Source organism: Berghia stephanieae, chromosome 9 (assembly GCF_034508935.2).
Source record: "Berghia stephanieae isolate SIO BIC M18660-M18661 chromosome 9, UCSD_Bste_1.3, whole genome shotgun sequence".
In the NCBI taxonomy this organism is placed as follows: domain Eukaryota; kingdom Metazoa; phylum Mollusca; class Gastropoda; order Nudibranchia; family Aeolidiidae; genus Berghia; species Berghia stephanieae.
In genome coordinates, this window is record NC_088368.1 from 17,270,926 (window position 1) to 17,296,410 (window position 25,485).

At 33.9% G+C, this 25,485-nt stretch overlaps 1 protein-coding gene across 13 annotated transcripts in view; it reads right to left on the reverse strand.

Annotated features, from left to right (window-relative positions):
* The window catches only part of LOC144979807 (voltage-dependent calcium channel type A subunit alpha-1-like), a 591,855-nt gene that overhangs the window by 28,029 nt on the left and 538,341 nt on the right, over nt 1-25,485 (reverse strand). For 9 of the 13 annotated variants that reach the window (XM_078926927.1, XM_078926926.1, XM_078926929.1 and 6 more), the window contains 2 exons: nt 7,727-7,896; nt 2,286-2,361 (listed from right to left, as the gene is read on the reverse strand). In XM_078926927.1, the coding sequence (XP_078783053.1) occupies nt 2,286-2,361; nt 7,727-7,896 (246 nt within the window). Of the gene's footprint in view, nt 1-2,285; nt 2,362-7,726; nt 7,897-15,144; nt 15,633-20,883; nt 21,200-25,485 lie in introns of those variants that run through there. The other 4 variants (XM_078926934.1, XM_078926935.1, XM_078926931.1 and 1 more) reach the window with 2 other exon arrangements.

Genomic DNA, 25,485 nt, shown 5'->3' on the forward strand with positions numbered 1-25,485 from the left:
AATGTGACCAATGACCTCGAGCACATGGAAATTTAATATAGATCATGCCCATTCTTGATTGAAACACATTAATAATTGTACATCGAGGGCTTTCAACTATGATCGTGCAAGCGCTACATGTGGCATTCTTGTCTGGCTAATACTCTTCAACAGTCGTAACGTCACTCTCTTCCTAATGACGCATGGTAACTTAGTAACACTGGCTCTAAACTATCGGAACAATGGCGGACGCCCGTATGAAATATTTCTCCGGCGAGCATTAAAGCGTTTCCAGAGGAATAAAAAAACCACATAAATTTGATTATGTATTGACTTACACATTCTGATCACAAGGCATATGAAAAGTGAATGAAAAGTTCTGCCAGCATGAAGAATGAAAAGTAAAGATTTTCTTTGTTTAGAACCAAGACGGTCGCCGTTGCCGTTGTCACGTCTACCAGCAACGGCGGCCATCGTGGTTCTAAACAAAGAAAATATGTACTTTTTATTCTTCATGCTGGCTAGAACTATTCATATGTCTTGTGATCAGAATGTGTAAAAGTCAAAACATGATCAGATTTATAATGTTTTTCTCCTCTGGATACGCTTTTATACTCGTCGGAGAAATATTTCATAAGAGCGTCCGCCATTGTTCCGATAGTTTAGAGCCAGTTACTAAGTTACCATGCGTCAATACGAGGGAACTGATGTCATTACTGTTGAAGCATATAGAAAGAACAAAATTGAGGCCACCCAGTTCTTTGTCGTTGTTTTTAAACAGTCATTTTAGTGATTAGTTCTCACTGAATTATATCAAAATCGGACTATATATTATAGTATGCACTTGGCTTAGAAGCTCACAACATTGCCATCCGGAAGTATAACGGACCAACACACAAAACTGTATGTAACCTAAACGTTTATAATCTGGATAATACAGTTTAGTAAGAATTACTCATAAACGTGGATGGCAAAAAACAATAACAAAGACGTGAGTGACGACAACTTCGTTCTATCTATAAAAGTTCAAAGGTTTCACATCGTTTTGCCTGTTGGTACATTATTTCCGGCTGGCGGATGCTGTGAATATTTTAGGTAAACCCCTGCCCTGCTCTTGTAACCAACAAAAACAAACCACAATCCAGTGATTGATATTAAACTTGTCGCTTACGGTGAATGTAATCCACTAAGACTTACAGGGTTAACAGTCTGACACCGTCGATGCACAATAAACGCTGGTCAATACGTTTCAATCTTGGCCTCGATGACAAACATGAACCCGTATAGGAATGAAATAAGATGATGATAAGTAGAAAAACATATTAACCCTTTGGTCGACAAGGCTGTATTTAAAATTAAAAAAAAAATATATTTAAAAATGTCTTTAACCATTTTTCTTCCTTATTATAACAGTACTGGTTATGCATTGAATAAAGCAAAACATTTTTCTTTTCATTTTGAGGAAAAAACTTTTACCTCTAATACCAGTGGATTTTTTTCTGACCCTCATTCCCGATATTACAATTTTTCGGACAAAGACAACGCTGTTAGCAGCCAGGTACTCATTTTACACCTGCGTACGGTGAGAGAATGTGAGTAAAGGGCCTTTTCCAAGGACTCAACTATGCGCCGAGCGCGAGACTCGAACCCAGGAACTTCCAATCCGAAAGCGAGTGGCATACGACAAGACCACATAGCCGCACAATTTGCACTTCTAGACTGCGCCTGATGCCTGGGGTTTTCAAGTCTTCCCCTGGAATAGACATTAAAGTCAAATTTCTGCTTTGGCATGGTGAATCGAGGGAATTTTATAATTTTAATATTTATTATTCATTTTTGTAATTAGAAGTTTTTGGTCAAAATGAAAGAAAAAAATGTTTTGCCAGCGTGCATCAATATATACATTCTGTTTTCGGTAAGAGTTTAGTCCCGTCAACCGGGGTTACTTAGGCTATTTAGTAGAATAAAAAACGTTGCTTTAAAAAAAGTTAAATTCATGAGTGCTTATTAGATCTATTGGGTTCTAATTATTTAAAAGATAAAAGCTACATGTAATTTATCTTTTAACATAAAAATCTTGCTTTCAGTAAGTGGCCTGAGTTACCCCGGGTGGCCTGAGTAGCCCCAGTTGACGGTACTGTTAGTGATCTGTTGTTGAGAATGGCTGGATATGATATCAAGTTAGGTAATTGAACAGCGCCTGGAAAGGGTTAAAGGTGTTGACAGAATAATAATGAAAAAAAGAGAAGAAAATCAGTGTGAGAAATCAAAGAAAGATGACCGAGAAAAAATGATGTTAGTCTTACCTGTACGTTCGAGTTGTCTCCCTTGTTGCCTTGGTCACCACCGCGTCGTCGTTTGGAGCTGTTGCGACGGAGGAATCTGAAAGTAGGAGTACCACGTGGATCGCCCTTGTCAATGCTGATTGCGTGTGTGTTTGTAAGTTGGAGTGTGTGTGTAGTGTGTTTGGTTTGTGTTGTATTTTGTGTGATTTTGTTGTTTCAATGATTACAAGTGTGTTAGTTTCATCACGGTTTACAAAAGCGTGTTATGTTTTTATTATTATTTTTTTTGCAAGAAATTACAACACGGATTAAAATATCCCACGAAAGTAGCGCGATGATTGTCACCAAAATGACATGCCAAATGATAGATTGTAACATCGATTTTTGAGGTGTTTAAAGTGAGAAGATATTGGGGTGACAGACGTACATCCGAAACACAGAAATGTATACGTATTGAAGAAATAATAACAACATCGAATAAGGGAAGTTTCATACGTTATATAGTGAGTCACGATATTGATAGTGAAAGAAAACAATGCAAAAAGGCATCACAACAAAATTAGTCACGATTTTGTTGTTGTTTTAGCACACAATGTCAAATGGAAGTAAACATAGGCAGGGAAGGGAGGTTATTATTGACGTCAGAATTACACGAACATGTGTGAAATATCGATGTTTAAATTAAATTTACGATTTTATTTTGGGAATAATGTCAAATGGGATGTAAATGAAGTAGGGGGATTGATTGAGGATGAGGGGAGTGTGTTTGGCGACGAAAGAATTCAGCAACAATGTGTGAAAATATAGTTGATTTGATTGGATTTTTATTATAATATTGAGGTTACGTTTATAGCAATTCACCGTGTGTGTGTGTGTGTGTGTGTGTGTGTGTGTGTGTGTGTGTGCCATGTCGTCGTTGATGCGTGTTGTGAGTTTCAGGTATTTTGATTTTCATTGATAATTTTAGTACGATGTAGATAAACGCAAAGAGTTTGGGGTGGGGAGGGGGGGGGGTGGTTGTTAGCAAATCGTGCGAAATTTTAAATGCATGGATTACATATTGATTTTAAGACGAGGGTAACACATATTCAGAGAGAGTTTTAAAATCACCATAACACATGAATAAAAATGATAGTTGTTTTTTTGTTTTGTTTTGAAAAATTAGATTTTTAAAAAACCGAAATAAAGATATAAAGTGTGAAAAATTAAGAAAGTTAAAAAAGAAAAAAAATCACGAGCGTACGATAAATTGTTTTATGTGTAGGTGTATGAATGTTTGTGTGTGTGTGTGTGTGTGTGTGTGTGTGTGTGTTGTTTGGTTTACGTTTTAGTTAAAAGGTTGGAAATGGAGAGGGAGGTAGGGATTGGGGTGAGTGATGGTGGTGTTTGGGGAGGGGAAAGCGGGGTGGGGGGTGGGGGGGGGGGAACAACGAATAAATGAGTGTTAGTGAATTAAACATTGATTGACACACAACATCACATCAATATATAGATCAGAGCCTAGTTCTCGTGTTTTCAATATTCAAAACGGTGCACACTGACATACAAACACTCTGTTCTAACGTAGGCCAGAAAACGTATCCATGGATTAAAATATTAACCTCTATTTTGTCAAAAAGTTTCAATTCTCAGATTTTTATAAAGACTCGAATTTGAACATTTTTTTTGGCCAAGTTTGGGGTCGTTTAATCGATCAATTTTAAAAATGAAAGTTTCCTGGTGAAAAAATAGAAATAATAAATCTTTATGCCAGTTTTTTGGGGGGATATTCTATGGAAAGCGACGAGAGCTTAAATGCAGGCCTGATATCCCATAATGTTATGGGCTCATTGTTGTAATGGAGATACTCTCAAATCAACTAAAATTAGTCTCCATTAGAAAAATGTTAAATCCGGCCCATCAGAAATGTATAAGTGTGCACTTAGATGGAACGAGAATCAGCAAATCTAATTCTCTCATGAAACATCGAATAGCATAGTTTCTAAAATTAGATATTTCTCTGACTTCCCTGTTGAAAGGTGATTGGAGACTATTTTTAGAAATGCTTCCACTGCAGTTTTTGAGGAATTATAATTGTAAAATGCCAGATAATAAATATAGTAACAATGCAGGAGATGTAGCTTTGTTTCATCACGAATTTTTACACACCTGTCGTATAAAATTAGAAATATTAAAACACGAGAACGCAACCCTTGATATAAACAACAACGATAGTGAGATTAATTTCTAGTTAAAAAGTCTCAAAATGTACATATGTGAAAAAATAATTGAACCTTTATATAGCGCAATATCCACTAAACGTGCTCAAATCGTTTTACGAGGGGTCGCTAGCCAACAGCAACACGCAACATGTAGATCGAGACATGACGCCTGTTAGGTGATAATAAATTTATTTCCGACAGAGACAACGCTGTTACGACCCCGTTACACCTGGGTACGGTGAGAGAATGTGAATAAAGAGCCATTTTCCAAGGACTCAACTATGAGCCGAGCGAGGCTCGGACCCAGGACCTTACGATCCGAAAGCGAGCGTCATACCACAAGATTAGAAATCAATTAGAAACATGAAACACAAGAACGCAACCTTTGATATAAACAACAACAATAGTGAGTGACATTTCTAGTTAAAAAGGCTCAAAGTGTTCATAGGTGAAAGTTGAAAGTCAAAGGAGGTCTGATGAGATACTACTGGTCTTGATAACATGGAAAACATGATGTCAAATAATAAATTTAGAGCATACATTGAAATCTCTGAAAGGTCTTCAGATGCCAATCGAATATATTGTTATGAATATGCCGGACTTCCATCTACTCGGCAAACTTATGAATAACTTTTGAATCTTTGATTAATGTCCAATTGGTGAAGAGCGTCTGACTAAAACGTGTATAAACTGGGTCAAATCCTATACTCTCTCTGATCTAGCTCTGTTAAGCTGAGGATGGTGTGCATGTATTTTCTGTCCCTTATTTCATCCCCGGAAAAGGATAATATGAAATCTGACGCCATGACTAGGACTTAAGGACTTAGAATTCAGATATTTAAAGTGAAAACAATTTATGTCGAATGACATGGAGAAAAGGTCAAGTAGTGCTTATTATTCGAACCCAGTGACGACCTTAGCTCCGGGATTAGGTATTATTGGTTGCTTATAAGTACAAGTCAAGCACATCATTAGATGAAAGGACAACATTTAACATGGATAATATCTAAAGTCTATGATAATAATAATAAAAATAATAATCTGAAAATAAATAGTTAAGCAATAGTTAACTTATGAATTGATTTATGGAAAACAGACACAAAGGTTGTTTACTACTAAATTTAAGCAAAGATAATATCTGAAGCACGTTTTAATAGTCAATGTTTCGTCAAATAGATATGTCAAGAATTAATCCCAATACCGTCAACTGGGGTTACTTAGGCCATCGGGGTTACTTTTAGTAGAATAAAACAGGTTGCTTTAAAAAAAATTAAATTCATGAGTGCTTATTAGATCTATTGGGTTCTAATTATGTAAAAGATAAAAGCTACATGTAATTTATCTTTTCAAATAATCAATCTTGTTTTCAGTAAGTGGCCTAAGTTACCCAGGGTGGCCTAAGTGGCCCCAGTTGACTGTACCCTTTTTTAATCTCCAAAATTGTACGTTTGTATTCTCAATATGAAATGAAGAGTTATAGATAGTAACACATCGTGTGGTATCACATGTCACATATCACGTAGTACGTAAGCATCACGTGAATAATTAAAATCATAGAACATTGATCGTTTTGATGCAACTGTGTACTGGTACTCGTATATTTGATTTGTTTACATCTTTAACAACCCGTCTATAATTAGCTACTCACGTGATACTTAGTACGTGCTACGTAATATGCGGTGCGCGGTGTGTAGCTAAAAGTCTAATGACAACACAGGTAGAAAAGTTGTGTGACACGCCAGAAAAGAGTGAAAAACACAAAAATTAAGGTTAAAGTGACAAATTCAGGGATTCGTTGGGTCAAAAAAGTATTTGTCAAGTCAGATCTATAGAAAAAACAACAACTTTATAATAAGTAGATGAAACTTGTTAGAAATGTTAGAAATAAAAAGACGGTGACCCCAATTTTTGTTATTATGACAAAGGCGGCTATTTTGAATCCTGTCCTATATATAATGTATATCATTGGTCTCAAATCTCACATAATTGGAGTAGAATACTTTTAAAAAAATGGTATAATATATTTTAAAATATTGTTTATTAGCATTGTGGACATGGGAATATAATTGGCTTGTGTTTATGGTAGGGTTATGACAAGTTGAATAGCACAGCAGCAACAGTAGCAGCAAAATTATGACGAATATATTAATAAATAGCATAATATTTTATCAAAAGAAATCTGATTCGGTATTACTTCTTAACAGTCATACCTTGTTTGTCAATTTGTAAATATTCTTTCAACTCTAGCCGAATGCCAGAATTAAGAAATCTCTATATTTGATATTGCTTTTTTAAGAAAATGGGACCAAATTTTTCCCCTTAAATAAAACTATTAAATGCATTTTGGACAAAGTATTAGTTTCAAATTGGCTATTTTTGGTATTAATATAGAAAAAAACCCAAACTAAAATCATCTGTTAAATTATAACAATTTTGACCCAACGATCCATTATCAATATCACATTACATCAATATAAAAAGGTGTGTTTGTACAGTCGAGTCACCGACTAAACAGGAAAGGAAATACCAAGAAAAATCACGTGATTCGACTGGAAATCGAATCTTGGCCCTCTCGAGTACGGATAATATTATACTACACTAAATTGGCTTCTTTAAAAAAATATATAAGTAATAGTCAAGTAATTGGGTCAGTTAAGATAGATATGAATAATATATGGTGAGTAAAAGTGACATTTACTCACTTAATTTTGACATTTGTAAGTGAAACGAGACTGGGTTTGTGTTCGAATGGGTGACAATCAAAATAGATACTTGTATTGTTCTATTTATAGACAGTCCGTAATTGGATCAATATAAATATAAATTACACGCATCATCTCACTCGTCTCAAGTGTAAATGAGGAGGCAACACTTGAAATTGCCGAATTCTGTAATTCTACTAGTACCACAAAAGAATTGGGGGGGGGGGGGTGTCAAATAGACCATAATTTGTCTTTAGAGAAATGGAATTTTGTCTCATTTGACTTGACGAGGGGACATATTTTAGAAAATAGAAGCGCATTGGGCATGATGAATTTGTAAAAGTGCGCTATAGCTATAAAACAAGACATTTGATTCATCTTTCTATCAGACTATTAAAAAAATGAAATCTATTTTTAATTTGTGACCTATCTAGTATGTGGTATTATGTAGTGGTGAACCACAAATGTCTCGAACCCTGGACCTTCCGATCCGAAAGCGAGTGTCATACCACAAGACCACATAGCCGCACTAATAATAATATTAAAATGGAGTCCGTACCTATGCCCTCCTCCATCTCCTTCGTTTTCGTCGGAGTGCTCGGAGTCCAAGGATTGGCTCGATCTGGCCGAGGAATTCCTCATTCCTCCTCCACCTCCACCACCTCCTCCTCCTCCTCCACCTCCACCGCCACCACCTCCGCCCATCAGCTTTCTGAACAAAGATGGCCGCTGTTGAAAGAAAGAAATAGAAAAATAAACGATTGTGTTATTATAGGTATTTTAATTAAGCATTATATTATGAAGATAATTATACATGAAAGAATAATGTACAATTAATATAACATAACGTCTATTCAGAAATAAGATATGTGGTTTATCGCTTCAAAAGGTTATTATGCCGGGTTGAACCAGATGTCTGAGGTTAAATTGACTAAAATGTAAGAATTTAGTTTGTTTCTTAAAAAAAGGTAAATTTACTCTCCTAAATATAAAACCCACACCCACCTACCCACCCACCCACCCACCCACCCACCCACACACACACACACACACACACATTTACCCAAACCTTGTATTTTAAACTAAACATTCAATGTTTAGCATGACATAAGTCAACCCGACATCCCACCGTTTTGAGATGGCTACACTAGGCTGGTCACACATAATATATCATCATTTAATTCTAATCATTCTAAAATTTAACTCAGTTTTTGGCATCTGGTCATTTGGGACATAATAACAGATTGAGCCCTTGGGTTGCAACTGGCCCCCCCAAAAGGAATAAATAGTTGAATAAATAAAATAGATGAATAAATTATTGAATAATCTGATAAACTCTAAAAGACCAAATCAATAATTTAATGGATATAAATAAATAAATAATCCAGAGCGTAAAAGTAAATACGAAAAGAAAAAACCCCAAAAAATCTAAAGTATTAAATGATCTGTGGACAAAAGAAAATGAACCCGAGCTATGAAAATGATGATAATGATTGATGACTGCATTGATGATATGACGACATGATATGATGGGGATATTGATAATGGGGTGTGACAATGGCAGTGGCGATGATAATGATGAGAATGAATGATAAGATGGGTAGGGTGCTGAACGACGACATCAACGAAGACAAGCAAGGGAAATAGACTACGTGTAAAACAAATAAAGAAAAAACCAAATCCCAAATAACTAAATAGAACTAGGGGACTATTTTAATGGTGGGAATGTTTACTCTTTGAACACAATGAAAGTTAACAATTCTTTAACCCTCTTCTTAGCACCTGCAGCAAAATTGTCACATTTGTTACGCCACAATATACATTTTTTTCTTACTTAGATTTATTTTGTACATCACAAACTTTGAAGAATGATCTTTGTTTAATTTATAAGAACATAAAGTTTTTTTTTGTAGAGAGCTTGTTTGAGTTTTTAAAAAATCAATTTTTCTGCTGGGTAAGCCTGCCATTTTGGGAAAATACTGAAAATGATCGGTACGTAAGGAAAGAGTTAACTAAATATGACTTAACATCTTTGAACGGTATTAAGTCGGTGATGAGGCCGATGCTCTGAATTTAAAGCTTAAAACACACGATTTGAATAAACTAGATGCTTTTGTTTAGGTGAGCAATATTTGCTTTGTTAAACTTTTATGATCGTAAGTTTATTTGACCTGAATATTTTGGCTTCAGGTTTACGCTCCACGTTGGGACGGGGATGTCGTTACAATTAGGCCTATGAGGGATATAATAAATCCTAAATTGTTTACATTTTAATAATTATAAAAATGCCACTTTATTAGGTTTTCCAAATATTTTAAAGTTACACTTTCACTTTGACTAAGTGAACTGTCTGTTTATTTTGACTTCCTTGCTGTTGTCAAAAATGTGAAGTTGAAGAGGCCATAACTGAATGTTCTTCGTCGATAAATATATTTTTTGTGCGACTGTGTGGTCTTGTCGTATAACACTCGCTTTCGGATCGGAAGTTCCTGGGTAACGAATTTCGTTGTCTGCATAGACCGACATATCGAGACTAATAGGGACAAGTTTCACGTAGGCCTAGAGAGCTGCTCTTTAGTCCACCTTATACTGTGGGGGCGAAGTGGCCGAGTGGTTAAGGTATTGCACTGTGATCCGGAAGGTCTCGGATTCGAGCGCCGCTTCAGGCACCTTCGTTTTTCCCCCCTTGGGCTCCCAATTAACTCCCAATTAACTCCCAATTTGGTCACTAGGACAACGCGGGTGATTCCTGTTGACATCAGACATCTTGTTCGATGGATTATCTATTTTCCTTCATGGAATGCCTTGGCGACGGCATCTTATGATGTCGTGGCGGAAGGGCGTAATTAAAAAAAACTGTGGTGAATTGAAAATCCAGCATCGGGGAACAGCGTGGCTCAGCGGTACAGTCTTTGCTTCCTACCCTAAAGGTACCGAGTTCGATCACCCGCCATACGTTGTGTGGCCTTAAGCAAGTCACCTCGCCCTAGCTAACTTTGTGGCGCTGCTCTCCGGCTGACGCCTGGGTTATTCCAGTCTTCCCTTGGAATAGACTCTAAAGACAAATTTCCTCTTGGGGATGAATAAAGGGAATTTTATTTTATTTTATTTTATTTTATTTTATTTTATTATTTATTTAAGTAGTTCGTTCAGATTTAAACTAAATTTACTTACTCACCTTTCATACACTTCTTAACTTTATCATTCAAAAAAAAATAAAAAAAAGGTGACGAAGTGCAATGCAGAGAGAAGCCAATTATTTCATGTTAAAATAATATACAATTAAATCGTAACTTTCATTGTGTCCAATCTAAAAATCAAATAACTACATATATACATATATATATATATATATATATATATATATATATATATATATATATATATATATAAATATAATGGGTTAAACAAAGCTTTGTATATGGATATATATGAAACTAAGGAAGTAGTATAACAATATGTAAGGCATTTCATTAAATACAGTGTATTCTAGTTATATGGAATACAAATAGCCCAAAACCCCAGTAGAGATTGTAAAATTAATAATAATAATGAAAATAATAAAGATAATGGTAATAGTAATAAAAATAATATTTTTGATAGTAATAATATAAATAAATGAATTGCTAAATAAATTAATAAATGAATAATTAATAATAATAATAATAATAATAATAATAATAATAATAATAATAATAATAATAATAATAATAATAATAATAATAATAATATATATAATAATAATAATAATAATAATAATAATAATAATAATAATAATAATAATAATAATAATAATAATAATAATAATAATTAATATCAACAATTATAATAATAACAATAACAACAACAACAACAACAATAAAAATAATAATAATAATAGTGAGGATGATGATGATGATGATGATGATGATGATGATGATGATTATGATGATGATGTTGATGACAATAATAATAATGATGATGTTAGCTAATGCCATTGACTTTGAACAGGACCACCATCCAGCAGCTGATAAAGTCACATTTGAATAATATATCAATCTAATATTCCTATATTAATTTATATGTCATTATCACTCTTTACAAGGAAGGTGTAAGCTAATCTCATGGCATATTGAATACATCATGAACTATTTCAAGACAGACAGTTTTCTTACACTGATAATTATGGTACTTTTATAATATACAGGATAGAAATCGTGATGTTATTGATTATGAAATGTCTAGTTTTATTTTCAAAATTATATTTAAGTATAATATTTATATATATATATATATATATATATATATTATATATATATATATATATATATATATATATATATATATATATATATTTTTTTTTTTTTTTTTTTTAAATTAAAAGTATTAAAATTTTTTTTTTTTTTTAAATTTATTTATTTATTTATTCTTTTTTTTCGTAGATTTCGTGATTGCGTACTGATTTTATCTCGTATTTTAGCGTCACAACGCACGATGATAGAACTAAATCACTAGATATGCAAAAAGTTACGTGGTACATTCGTTGTTTGCTAAATATGACTGCCATAATCATGGGCGAAGCAAGTTCCTTCATCTTCTGTTCAGCATTAACCTTAATAAGTTCTAAATAATTTGTGATATTTATGTCCCTCTAGAACTTAACAATTCAAATTGTTATGTTATTTATGACCTTTACCCTCTCCTTACCAACCAAAGGAAAATCGTCACATTCGTTACGATGCAACCGACAATTTTCTCATTTTTTATTTCTCTTGTGCATCCCAAAATTTAAAGAAATGCTTTGATTACAGCTATAAATACTAAACACTGTGTCGTAGACATCATTTTACTGAACAACATAGTATAGAATGCACTTGTTACTTGTTTTTTTGAGTAAGAAAAGTCTGTTTTTGTGTCATGTGGGTGTGAATTTTCGGGGGAAATTCTAAAAATGGCTGGCAAGGGGAGAGTTAAGTCCGTATCCCTATGATAATGATTTAATTTTGAGTTTTTACAGTTCGCTCGATGTGAAAACGTACAGAAATTGCTCTGTTCGACTTGCACTTTTCCCTACCCGAGGTTTTATTCTGTAACCACCCCTGGCAAGTTTTAGTAGTAAAATGTCCCATTGATAACTTATTGACAGGCTTGTTTGCATTATAAGAGATTATACATAATTTATTCAAAAAGTAAATTATAATAATCTGATTGTCGTGTATTTAAAAAAAATCTGGTTTGGTTAGTGAATATGTCTGTATTATTTCAACATGACAACTATGGTGAGAATCTCATTTCCAGTGACCCGACTCAAATTTATAGATTGATTATATAGATTCATTACAATTCATCACTTTCTCTACTGTAACGTTTACATGAAGAGCTAAATTTAATCTATAATTCTCTCGATGTAATGCTAATGGTGAACAAAAATCTTTAATGTTTCGTACCATTCACTTGTGGAATAATATTAGAATCGAATCAAAGAATGTCTAATCTCTGGGTAGTGTTAAACCTTTGATTGACCGAGAGTTGTATTATCTAAGATTTCAATACGACCAGTAATAGGCTTCAACAGTCGTGACATCACTTCCTCGTAATGACGAATAGAAACTTAGGAACTGGTTCTGAATTGTTTGAACAATGGCAGACGCCCTTATGAAATACTTCTCCGACGAGCATAAAAGTATATCCAGAGGAGGAAAACATTATAAATCTGATCATGTTTTGACTTTTATACATTCTGATCATATGACATGTGAAAAAAGGTCTAGCCAGCATGAAGAATAAAAAGTACCGATTTTCTTTAGAACCAAGCTGCTGGTTGCTGGGCGGACGTGACATCAGGCTATTGAATCCCTGTCATTGGTTTAATGATTCTTTGATGACATAATTGACAAACCACTATGCGTATTACATTTCAAAGTAATGGCATTTAATGGACACATTCCTAATTCATTCCTTTAGCCATGCAATGTTAAGCTATATAGACTGCTTTCGACTGATATAAACACAGCATGAGCTAATAAACCCAACAATGATGAAATAACCAAACAGCACACACACACACAGGCAAGCACACACTCAAAACAAAACCAAGTAATTGAAGCAGGGTGCTATTATGGCAACGAACACTGGTAACTACACACAATATGTGACCGAATGGGTCAATCTGGTATTATATCGGAATGAACTGGTTCAAAAACATTGAGTTTAGAGTCAAAATCATCAGAATCAGGAAAATTTGGTCTTTGAAATTTACGTCACATAAGAACTTAAGGAGCAGGTAAACGGTGTAAGATAAAGAACTGAATAAGGGTGTATGAAGGGTGCCAGACAAAGCAAGAAAGAAAAATACAAGAAAAAAAAACCATCCCAAAAAATCAGTCGACCTCGTCGAGGTCCACTGATATTATGGGATGTTTTTTCTGGGGGTATTTTTCTTTCTTGCTTTGTCAGCTTTCATACACACTTGTTCAGTTCTTTATCTTTGAAGTTTACGAAGCACAAACTCAATTCTCCATAGTAAAGGCATTTGTCCTTTTTCAAGCAATAGAACTGAAGTTTAAAATTAATTTTCTAAACCATAAGATTCACTCCGACACAATACTGTTTCAGACAAGATGTCTCAAAACCCAGCAGTTTTGATCTCTTCTAACAACAAGGACTTTCTAATATTAGAGCACGGTTTTATAATAAATAAATCTATTGAATGACGACTTACGATATTAGTTATAAGTGTGTTTAATGGCACTATAAGAAATAACTTGGGAATTTAATACCACCAATGTTCTTTTAATTATCTAAATTTATGCCATCTTTTCTGTCGTTTATAAAACGAGACCTGAAATAAATATTCTTATAAAAAATAAGTGGTGCTAAAAATAGACAAATTACAATGATGTGCGTAAACGCGAAGTTGAGTAAAAATTTTAATCAAGCATAAATAATAAAGTTAAGCAATTATTTAAATATTTTAAAATGCTGTCAATTCTAATAATGTTCACGAAATCATACATAATATGACTTTGACAAAAATAACAAAAAAAGTTCAACTTTAAAAAAGATTTTGAAAACCCAACGATTTAGGTGATTGGTTTAAAATGAATGCTTACAATACAGGAAATAGTTCATAATAATATCCGTACTCTGAGGGAAGTCTTAGGATTAGCTAACGACACACGTGATAACAACGAAGCAGAAGTAAAATGGTATATATTTGGTATATGTATCCTGGCAAAAGATTAGATAGATAGATAGATAGATAGATAGATAGATAGATAGATAGATATATTGATAGAGTGATGGGATGGAGGGGGGGGGGGGGGGGGAATTTGGGATTAGAGGGATAGTAAAAACAACAAAAACAACCAAACGAACAAACAAATCAATAAAAATTTTGAAAGACAAATGAGTTGTAAGGGGCAAAATAGAAAATGGATGAATGGTAGTTGAAGTTTTTTTTTTTTTTGGGGGGGGGGGGGGGGGGGAGTTGGTAGGAGAGGCCTGTAGTGAAGGAGGATGGAGGAGGAGGAGGAGAGTTTTAATTAGGATGCATGTACAAGGGGATTTAAGCAGTGTAAATTTCTAAGAAGCAGGGAATTATTTAAAGATGGGTGAGGATTGGGGGTGAGGCTGCAAATATTCTAATATATAGGATGGATCTAGACTGATAAAGAATGCAATATTAGCAAAATAAATGTGGAAGGGGGAAATTTCCTCTACCTAAAAGTGAATTCAAAATGTAAAAAAATGGATACAGCCAATCCCCTTTTAGAACGAACACTTTGTAAAAATGATCAATGCAGGTCTTTTAAATCGATGTCAGGATAAGAGTGGTGGTTTTAAAATTTGAATTAAGAACTCAAATTATCAAAAGTCTCGTAACTTTGTCAAATTCTAACTAAAGCACAAACGTTATCTCCGAATTTTAAAAGAAAAAAAAGAGTTTTTTGGTTGACTATTTATTCCCACATATACTTTATCTTTATCTTTATTATATTTACGTATTAAAAAAATATTTGCAGAAACCAAAAAGGAGAAAGTCTTGGGTAGTTTTGTTCAGAGAAAGAAATAGATAATTTTGAACAACACATTTTGCCCAAAGCTGTATTGAAAATCATCTGGTGAGGAATAGGCAAATATTTAGTTTTATATTCTAGTTTAGGGCTTTTTTCAATAACTAAAAGATGATTGAAATCAACTTACGAAGTACGTGGGAGCTTTCGAATTTTGTGAACACATTCACTATATTTATCTATTTTTGAATAGGTTTTTTTTGTATAATAGAAAGCTAAACAATGCAGAGAAAATAATTTTTAAAATCCCGCACATATCAACTAATCATCACTATTTTTAATTTGAATGTGGGACTTTCTAAAATTACGAGACTACTATCCGCATCTCGTGCGTTCGTGTCAAGCAGGATTGACTGTATATTGAGATACTTGCTGCACGAGGGTTGTGACAATTACCTTTTCGTGGTGATTCTGGGAAACGAGGAATGACACCGAGTTGTCGGATTACATTGAAAGCAGCACGCAATATTCAGTATTAGCAAGTTAACGATGGCGTTCCCTGAACCTAAACGATCGAACAACGACGAGGAAGAAAGCCATGATCTGTCCGTCGCCATCGTTAACTTATAGCCTGACGCTGACCAAAAAAATGACGTCAAAAGACAAGTCTTTGGCCACAAAAGAAAACAAATCGTGAGTTAGTTGTGTTTAATATGCTAACCAATGGAATCACTTGATTCCTTGAGCTATACTATCGACCACTCACTAGACGGTCGTCCAAAACATGAAAAATGACGTCAAGCTATAAGTCATTGATGGTTCTAGTGTCAGGCTATACGTTAACGATGGATGGCTATGATCTATCCCAAGACGTCGCCACACGACGCCCGGTGCGCGAGTTCAACCGAGGACAGATTATCCTGGTTTTCTTCCTCCTCGTCGTTGGTCGAGTCGATCGTTTAGGCTCGGATAACTTCATCGTTTACTCGCTATTAACAACAGCAACGACAGCAACGCCGACGACGACAACGACGACAACAGTAACAAGAGTATGATAACGACATTGATGACAACAACGATGATTATAATGATGATGGTGACAACGATAACATATTTTACATGGCAATGAATCCCAGAGCACTTGCTTTTTTATGTATTGAAGATCACTTCATGTTGAAGTCGATTTCATTACGACATAACTGTAATAACTACATTATGTAACCACCACTTAAGACAGTAGTAAGTCAAAATATTTTCCTATTTGTCACTAAGTGTGCTTTAGGCCTGAGGAGGGCCAAGATCCGAAACGTCGAATTTTTATTTTGTATTGATTCCATATAGATAGTTCGAAGATGACGTCACTCATGTCTTTGTTATTTTTTTTTGCCATCCGCGTTTATGAGTAATGCTAACTGAACTGTTTTAACCCGACTATAAACGTTCATGGATACACACAGTTTTGTGTGTTGGTCCGTTATACTTCCGGATGGCAATGTTGTGAGTTTCTTAACCAAGCGCGTACTATCTATAAGAGTCACATTTACTGGCTGACTTAGGCAACTTTAGTTTTTAGTATAAGATTTGATATGAAGCTGATGTGAACTGAGAACAGCGGCTATCAGTGTAGCAATGAGGGCATAATATATTAATGGAGAGCGCTTTAGATCATATCAGCGCTTAATAATAATATCCGTCACTCGGCTATTCTGTCGTACTCTGGAAAAACCTATATTTGAAAATTTGGCCAGAAAACTCGTCCTTCAAATATCGATCGATTTAAATGACCCTCATCTCGGCAAAAAACTCTCAAATCTGGGACTTCGCATCGATCGATATTTGAAGGACGAATTTTCGGGCCAAATGTTAAAAAAATTGGGTTTTCCAGAGTACTATAGTATTGTGACAATGACGAATGTTTGAATTCAAGGGTGAGTTGTTTAAACTGTGAGTTAGAAAGCTTTGCGCATGCGCGGAAATTTTGTTCCGCCATCATATTATTGTATGAGACGAATCACACAATACATCTTTAATACTATCTATGTGTTGCTTAAATAGACCATCATTCATATTATTACTTAGAGGAAAATATCGAGACAAGAAACGAAGGAGTTCCATGTGGATGAAAAGTCAAGTCGGTAAACAACGCATTTGAGTGTCGATGGTATGTGTAACCTTCAACGTTTATCATCTTCTAGAGATAATTTAAAGTGATACTACGCTGCAGAAGATGTGGACTGTAACAACTAATAAACAAAAATGAATGTAACAGCTTAACAAGAAACAACATAATACGAAACACAGAACGTTTCGGGTTCAAAACCATTCTTCAGCCAACAGCAACAACGAAATCATAAATACATTACATGTTTTTTAAGTAGTGACTTTGTGTTTTCGTTGTTAGCTGAAGAAGGGTTTTGAGCCTCATCTTTCCGTGTTTGGTTTTGAATCTGTTATACTCATTTTTTTTTTTACTTTGTAGAGAGAATTTAATGATACGTAATCACCCAACTGAATCCAGAAGCAGCGAAAACCTCGGCCGAATTAAAGTTATATTACAAATAAACACATGACCGACGGGATGTTTACCGACTTGACATGGCCTGATCTAGATACGCATCGTCTGCTATTCAAACCCTTTATGCCACTCTCGAAGTTTCTTGTCTTTCCATTTCAGTCTCTGGTGATGTTATACACTGTACTCTGACAAACACACAGTTTTTTCATTTTTAGCAGGAACATTTTTAACTTCAAATAATTAAGAGTAAAACGACTCACAACTTGACGCATATTCTTAAACCTAAGACTTCAAAGAATTATCGGGTTTGACACACTTTGGCAATTTGAAAGTCCTCCTTATAAATAAAATATTAAAGTAAATGGTTATGGCCAAAGTGTTGAAAATGTAGTTTGGAAGAATACGGCAGAAATGATCACTAAAGTCTTTTATCAACATTTATTTGAAATTGTTTGTTTACTCGTACCAAATATTTTCTTTTCTCTCCTCTCTTCTTTTGTTTTTATTCTCTGTGCCTCATATATACGCTATTGTTATTTTTTAAAAAAAGAAGGATTAGAAGCCTGATTTATTTGGCAATTCTGGTTAAAGAGTCTATGAAAGTTGGCGGTTATTTTAAATTGACCGATAAAACATTCGAGTACAAATTTACTGTGCAAATATGTGAAAAATTATGCGTTTTCTCAGTGTACAGTGATAAAAATACTGTATGGGAGAGGGGGTTGGGGGTGGTTTTTTTATTATCTTAATGATGTTATAAACAAATTCGGTGGTAGATAAAGATAGCGTCATATTACCCGAACGGAAGTAGACTTTAGGAATTTTCCTTCCGGTAAATCTTTGAAATCGTTGATAGAAAGAAAATTACACATGGTTTTGAACCCCAAATTGTTTGACTTGACCTCTTGGTCATCTACTTGTTCATGACTTATGATCTGTTTTCAGATTCGAGACTTTTAACTTTTCCGAAAATGTATTTATCTGGAACAAAGTATATATCAATACATGCGTTGCTTTATTTACAATATTCAATCGTGTACCAGACTTGAATCTACTATCAAGAGACACCCATTATGGTCATATTCAACAAGAAAGAGAGATAAACAGAATTAATTTAACACGGATAAGTAATAGAAGTAACGTGCATTCGTCATAAGGTGACTACAGATAAATATCGGCCGAAATAATATAACGTGTTAAATCCTATTCATACTTGATCCGACAATCTCATTTCCTGTCTTATAATTCTATTTATAGATGGGATATGGCGCACTTTTTAAACTAACTATTCATCTATGGCACATAAAGAATCAGCTTAACATCTTAAATGCTTAAAAAGAAACAAACAAACTTAAAGCAACGGAATGAATAAAAACTTAAATAATGATATTACATGAAAACCTACACTAAATAATATGAAATAAATAGAATGTTTAAAAATCAAAGTCAGAAACCAATGCACAGATCATTATATCTAAAATATCATGGTTTTTGTCAGAGTAGTATATGTGCACATTTTACCTTGTTTGCAGCAATTCTCTTGAGATCATGTGATGTAGTGACGTAAGACGTGTATGGGTGGAGTGGCTTTGTTCATTGTTTCTTTTGAATGATTTTCAAATGTTACCTGTATAACGTAAATTATTGTCTTGCTGCCGAAACCTGAGATTATTGTTGTTATTATTGGGTGTGTGTGTTTGGTTAATATCATGCGTAATTCATTCAAATGTTAATGAATATTATTGGTAATTAGATGGGTGTTTTTTCAATGCGATAAACTAAAATAACAGTTGCTTATAACACGCCACGCGTGTAGCATGCACTTCACGTCGTGGTGAAAGGGGGGGGGGGGGCTCTTATAAGTCTCCAAATGTCAACATTTCATCTTTAAAAATGACAAAAGAGCTTCAAATATGTTAGATTATAGCTTGCTATGGAGCTGAATAATATTATCGACATTGACAGAATATATCAGTGCCTTTACAATTATAATTTTTTTAGCGTTACGTCAAATTTACTTATCAACTGCTTTCGTACTCGTTTTACTATTGCCGAGAAAGAGCTTGAAAAAGAAGTTCCCATTCCACCGTCTTCTTCTTGTATAAATTATTATGACAGCTCTATTGAGCTGAAGAGGCGATAATTGAATTCGTTTAGCACTATCAGGTGTGACGTGATTCTATATGAAAACGATTTCATATGGAATACCGATGAGATTTCTTTAATTCCTTTTCTAGACGATCCCGATAGCTGAGTTGTTAGAGTACCATGTTTCTATCCCCCCAAAAAGATACATTACACCGGGATTGACTTTGGGTAATAATGCTCTAAAATATCATTTATATTCCTCATCTCTCAAATGATTAAGTTAACTCACTCCATCCTAGAGATTTTTGCTACGTTTCAACATTGCAAAAATACGTATTAAAAATGAGCATGGATATAGATAGTTTTATCCAACTACCATTAACATGTAAAAATTAAGAACATTAGCTTTGACACTACGCCTATGATTTGACTCAGAAGAATGTAATAAATAGGCACGGGGTAAAAGTAACCCCGGGTATACTACGGATATATTCGTTGTGAGGGATGAGTGATTTAAACAATACCAATTGTTTTACACGAGGGTTATATCTTTAAAAGAAACAATTTGGAGATGAAAATATACTGTAAGAAGTATTTGACTTAGGAATTTAATAAATATTTGCACTATTCTTTAATAACCTTAGTCAGGGTGCAAATGTTTAGAATGTGCAGTGAGATTAATGTCAGTTACAAATGTGAAGTTATTTGGGTCTGTCTGTTAGCAGGTTAGCAGATTAGAATATAAATCAAGGTTTCAAACTATACCTAAAATTCTATCATACAAAACGTCTTTACATATTTTCTGTCTTTTTAAACAAAACCAGGCAAAAATAAAATGAAATATAATACAGATTCCGGTTCTTTTAAGTTAAATTGTGAAGAGAAAAGAGCAATTTAACTCTCATTATCACTTTTCTTAAGACTGTAAAAACCTACTCTAAAACTAAACAATAAATCACATTCCAAATTAAATTAAAGTTGTTAAAAAGTGATAAAAAACAAACAAAAAATAAAAAATTCAAAATAAACAAACCAAACAAAACACCCCAAAAACGAACAAACGATAAAAACCCAAGACCCAAACGAAACAACGAGTGCCGTTAGATACATGGTGTGTCAAAATTATTCATCTGTTTTATATAATTTGTGCTAATTTTCAGCATGCAGTTTCGGCATCTGGACTTTTGGTGCTTGACTTTTTCAAGTCTTTTTCACAAGAGGTGCTTTGACTAACATCTCCACTACCACCACCACTACCAGAACCAATACCACTACTACCAACAGCAGCAGCAGCATCGTCATCATCACCACCACCACCACGACTATTACTACCACCATCACAACCGCCACCAAAAGCTGCGAGGATTGGTTCAGCGACAAGTTCACCAAGCTCGATAGCATCAGAATCACCACTGACCTTTTGAAACGTGGGGTTCTGGAAATAGCACGTTTATAACAAAATATATATAAACATGTGTTTAGAATAATATATATCATGATGAATTCATTTATATATCTTTATAATGCACGTGTATAAAATTCAACATCCCTCAGTAGGAAATGTAATTTTATTGATGAAATGTTGCACTTGATAGAATACCACGTCTTCATTGTTGAACATTTCACATTTTTTTACCATGTTGACCGGATAAATCTTTCTTTAACTATCGATCAATTAAAATAATTTTTGACTAGTCAAATTGTCAACAAAAAAAAAAAAAAAAAAAAGAAAAAAGTGTTTGAAAATTCTGACAACTTTGACAAATTGGGGAGTGGCCACTTAATTAAGTCGATCGATATTTTGAGAACGACTTTTCTAGTCATAATGGAAAAAAAGATGTGTTGCCAGAGTTTGACTACTTTAACATTAGTTCCAGACACCATTACGTATTACCTCAAGCGACAAATGTAGCAATGTCTTAAAACAGGGAGTGTATATGTCACCTCTTGGCGTACCACTGCGTACCAAGATACTTCTTATTCAGAGCCATTGATAGCAATATTCGCTTACAATGAAATAAAACACACCAGAAAACTTTTTACTTCAATCATTGACCGATTATAATGACCCCTGACCTATCACAAGTCTCAAACCTAAGAATTCCAAATAATATATAACGAGTATCAAAGTTTTTTATACGTTTTAGCAAGTCGGAGGTCATCTTAATTGAACAGAACGTGAAGTAAAAGATTTCTAACCCAAATAAAAGGTGTTTTATCAGATAATGGCAATACACTGTACATCTGACTTTTGACATAACAGTTAGACTGAAAGAGATTGGAATTCTTATTAAATGTTAAGACATAATAATACCAGCACCTGTGAAAATAAAACGATATAGAAACGATAAGGCATTTGAGTCGTATTACAATACTAATACAATGGAAATAAATAGGAAGAGACATACATATATAATATGTGTATATGATGATACAAAGATACAAATAAATATATAAATACATACAATCAATATCTAAATAGGAAGTAGACAGAGTGATTGGTAATAGAACATACTAAGGTTTTAGGTAACACAGAAAGCAACAGATTACATGAAAGATATGAAATATATAATCTAGAAATTGTGATACAACAGATAGATAAAGGATTGAGTGCACATATAATGAGAATAATTTGGTTTTAGGGCGGCGGAAGACTAATGTTCCTAACTTCAATGTCTTTTACAGAGTGTATAATTCGGTAGTTTATGTATCACCAAAATACAATATTAAATTGTTTATGTCCCGTATTAACCCTCTCCTTACCACCTATAGGAAAATCGTCACATTCGTTACGATGTATTCAACAATTTTCTTATACTGATGTTTTTTTATAGTTAAGCTATAAAAACTCGACACTTTGTTGCAGAGCTCATTTTTCTGAACAGAATATAGAATATAGGTCCTACTCGTTACTATCTGTTTGAAAAATCTATCTTTGTGTTGGGTGAGTATGAAGTTTCGGGTATAATTCTGAAAAAAGCTGGTAAGGATAGAGTTAAATCTTCAACCACTATGGTAGTTATCTTTTCATTTCTTGTTAGGCCGCCAATCGTCAAGTTATCTACTAGTCCGGTGTTAACGTCACTTTCCCTTTGCCTGTTCCTTTTTTTTCTTCCATTGATTATCTTATCGTCCCCCCCCCCCCCCTCCCAACTGTTATATCCCATCATCTTTTCCAACTCCCTCCCGCTCAATTTTAAGCCATATTTTAACTAACAGGGTACAACATTATTCTGAATATACCAATACTCAAAGTCTTCACACTTTTTGGATGCGCTATTATCTGATAATAATTCCTAGAGTTTTAGCGATATAGAATTATGTTCTATGTAATCCATTTATTTTGAGAATATTTAAAGTACGGAACATTTTTTTTTCTCCGCCACCCTGTAAGATGAGAGACTACTCAAGTATGATAAATATATACATCGATAATTTTAGTAAACACAGAGAGCTTTTGCCTAATGATGCAATCTATATATATAGAACGGTACTCTACACTTATATATAGACTGGTATTGGTGAGATGATGATGGTGATGATATTGGCGATGATGAGGACGCTGATTATCGTGAGTATGATGGTGGTGTTGTTGTTGATGATGATGATGATGATGATGATGATGATGATGATGTTGTTGATGTCGATGAGGATGATGATACTACTACTCCGATGGTAATGAAGACGAGTATTTTGACCATAGCAATGATGAGAACAACCGTTTTGATAATGACTACGATAATGAACGATACGATGATAAAATCACTAATCACATTTTCTCAAAAAATTGAAAAGTAATTTTTCACGATGCATATATCGCGTTATTGTTATTGTAGATAGAAAAACAGTGATATGCTAACATATTATTCAATATATAATAATACCTGTTTTCTACCAATAAAAAATAAACCATATTAGTCAATTATGAAATGAAACGGACACAAAATAATGAGGAATAATGAATTTAATCATCATAAAATTTTCTATTAAAAAATAGGAAAAAAAAGTAAAATGTGCCAACATGTGTATATATCTGATAACTACTGATAAAAAAAGTAAATGTAAACATCGTTTTCATAAAGTAAGAATGATACTACGGAATATGATTCTAATTATTAGAACAATAAATTTTAAAAGATTCTACTATCTAGAAAATATTACTAGTACCAAATACTAAAAAACGCTTATTTTCATTTATGAATTATTATTTTTTTGCTTCAAGTAGTTTCTTTACCTCGTCAAGTAAGACCTACTCTTTTACTTTTTCTTCTTCTTCTTTTACTTTTTCTTCTTCTTCTTCTTATTATTATTATTATGATGATGATTATGATGATCATCATCCTGCTCCTCCTACTCTTCTTCTTCACTTCTTCTTCTTCTTCTTCTTATTATTATTATTATTATTATTACTATTATTATCATCATCATATCATCATTATTTTGTATTATGAAGGCAACATCTGAATGGACGAAATGGAATTTCTTGAGGAAAAAAGATAGGAAGTTCGATTTTCAAATATCCAATGTAAATATCGACAAAATATAAAAAAACTGGAACTCTCAAGAAAATTATTATATACTAAAAAATCACGTGTCCAAGACATTATCTATAAATAAAAGTCTTGCCCCTTCTCCTTATTACCGCCAATCTGTACGGGCTGGGGGTGGTCCTGTCACACTAACCCCTAAACCCGTTGTCACCGGAAGTAAAACAAGGAAAAAACTAAACTCAGTTTAGAAAACTGTCATAGACTGTTCGCCTGACCCAGGTGCATCTCGAAGGAGTTGCCTGGAAGATAGGCTAGAGAAACGCAACAGTCTTCTGAGGAAGCTGGAGGGATCAACTTGGGGTGCTAACCAAGCACTCCGGAGGAGGTCCAGCTGTATTGATAACACCGCCAAAGAAGTGTGTCTATCCTGCCTCGCCCATTGACATTCGGATAAACACTTTATCCTTTATTAGAAAACAAAAAAACAAAACAAAAACAAAACAAAAACACAGAAAAAAAACACACTGAATTTAAAAACAGACAGAAAAAATAGAAAGAAGGACGGAAATAATTAACAGACAATCCGACCCCCTTCTTTTATTATTAGACGTCTATTATTTATTTTTCACCAGCCAAAATTAGGTAAACATTACTTAGATATGTGTGCAGCGGAGGAAGTGTGTGGGTGTGTGTGTGTGTGTGTTCGTGGGGGGGGGGGGTTGGAGGGGAGTGGGGGGTGTAAGGGATGACGACAGAGACACAATTTATTGAACAAAGTAAAGTCATCTCGTCGACCTTTTTGTGGTCAAATTTGCGTTACCTTGTCTCGCTGAAAAAAGATTATCGGGAGAATTATTTTCCAACATCTTCAACGCACGTCTCATTGTAAACACAGAATGTTTAAGTACCAAAATGCCTTGTAAAAATTCAAACATAAATAAAAACCCCATAAGAAAACAAACAAAGTAATCCCCCCTAGAAAAAAACAGCAACGAAACAAAAGAAAACAAAGAAAACCAAATCTCTCCCCCAGAAAACAAAACAAAACAACATAATACATAATAATAAAACAAACAAAAAATCAGATGGGTGAAAAAAAATTACAAATAAGTAAAAACAAAAAAAAACGAAACAACTCCCCCTCCCCACAAAAAAAATCCACAAAAAACAACTAAAATAATAACAACTACAATAAAATAACCCCCCCCCAAAAAAAAACAAAAAAAAAACA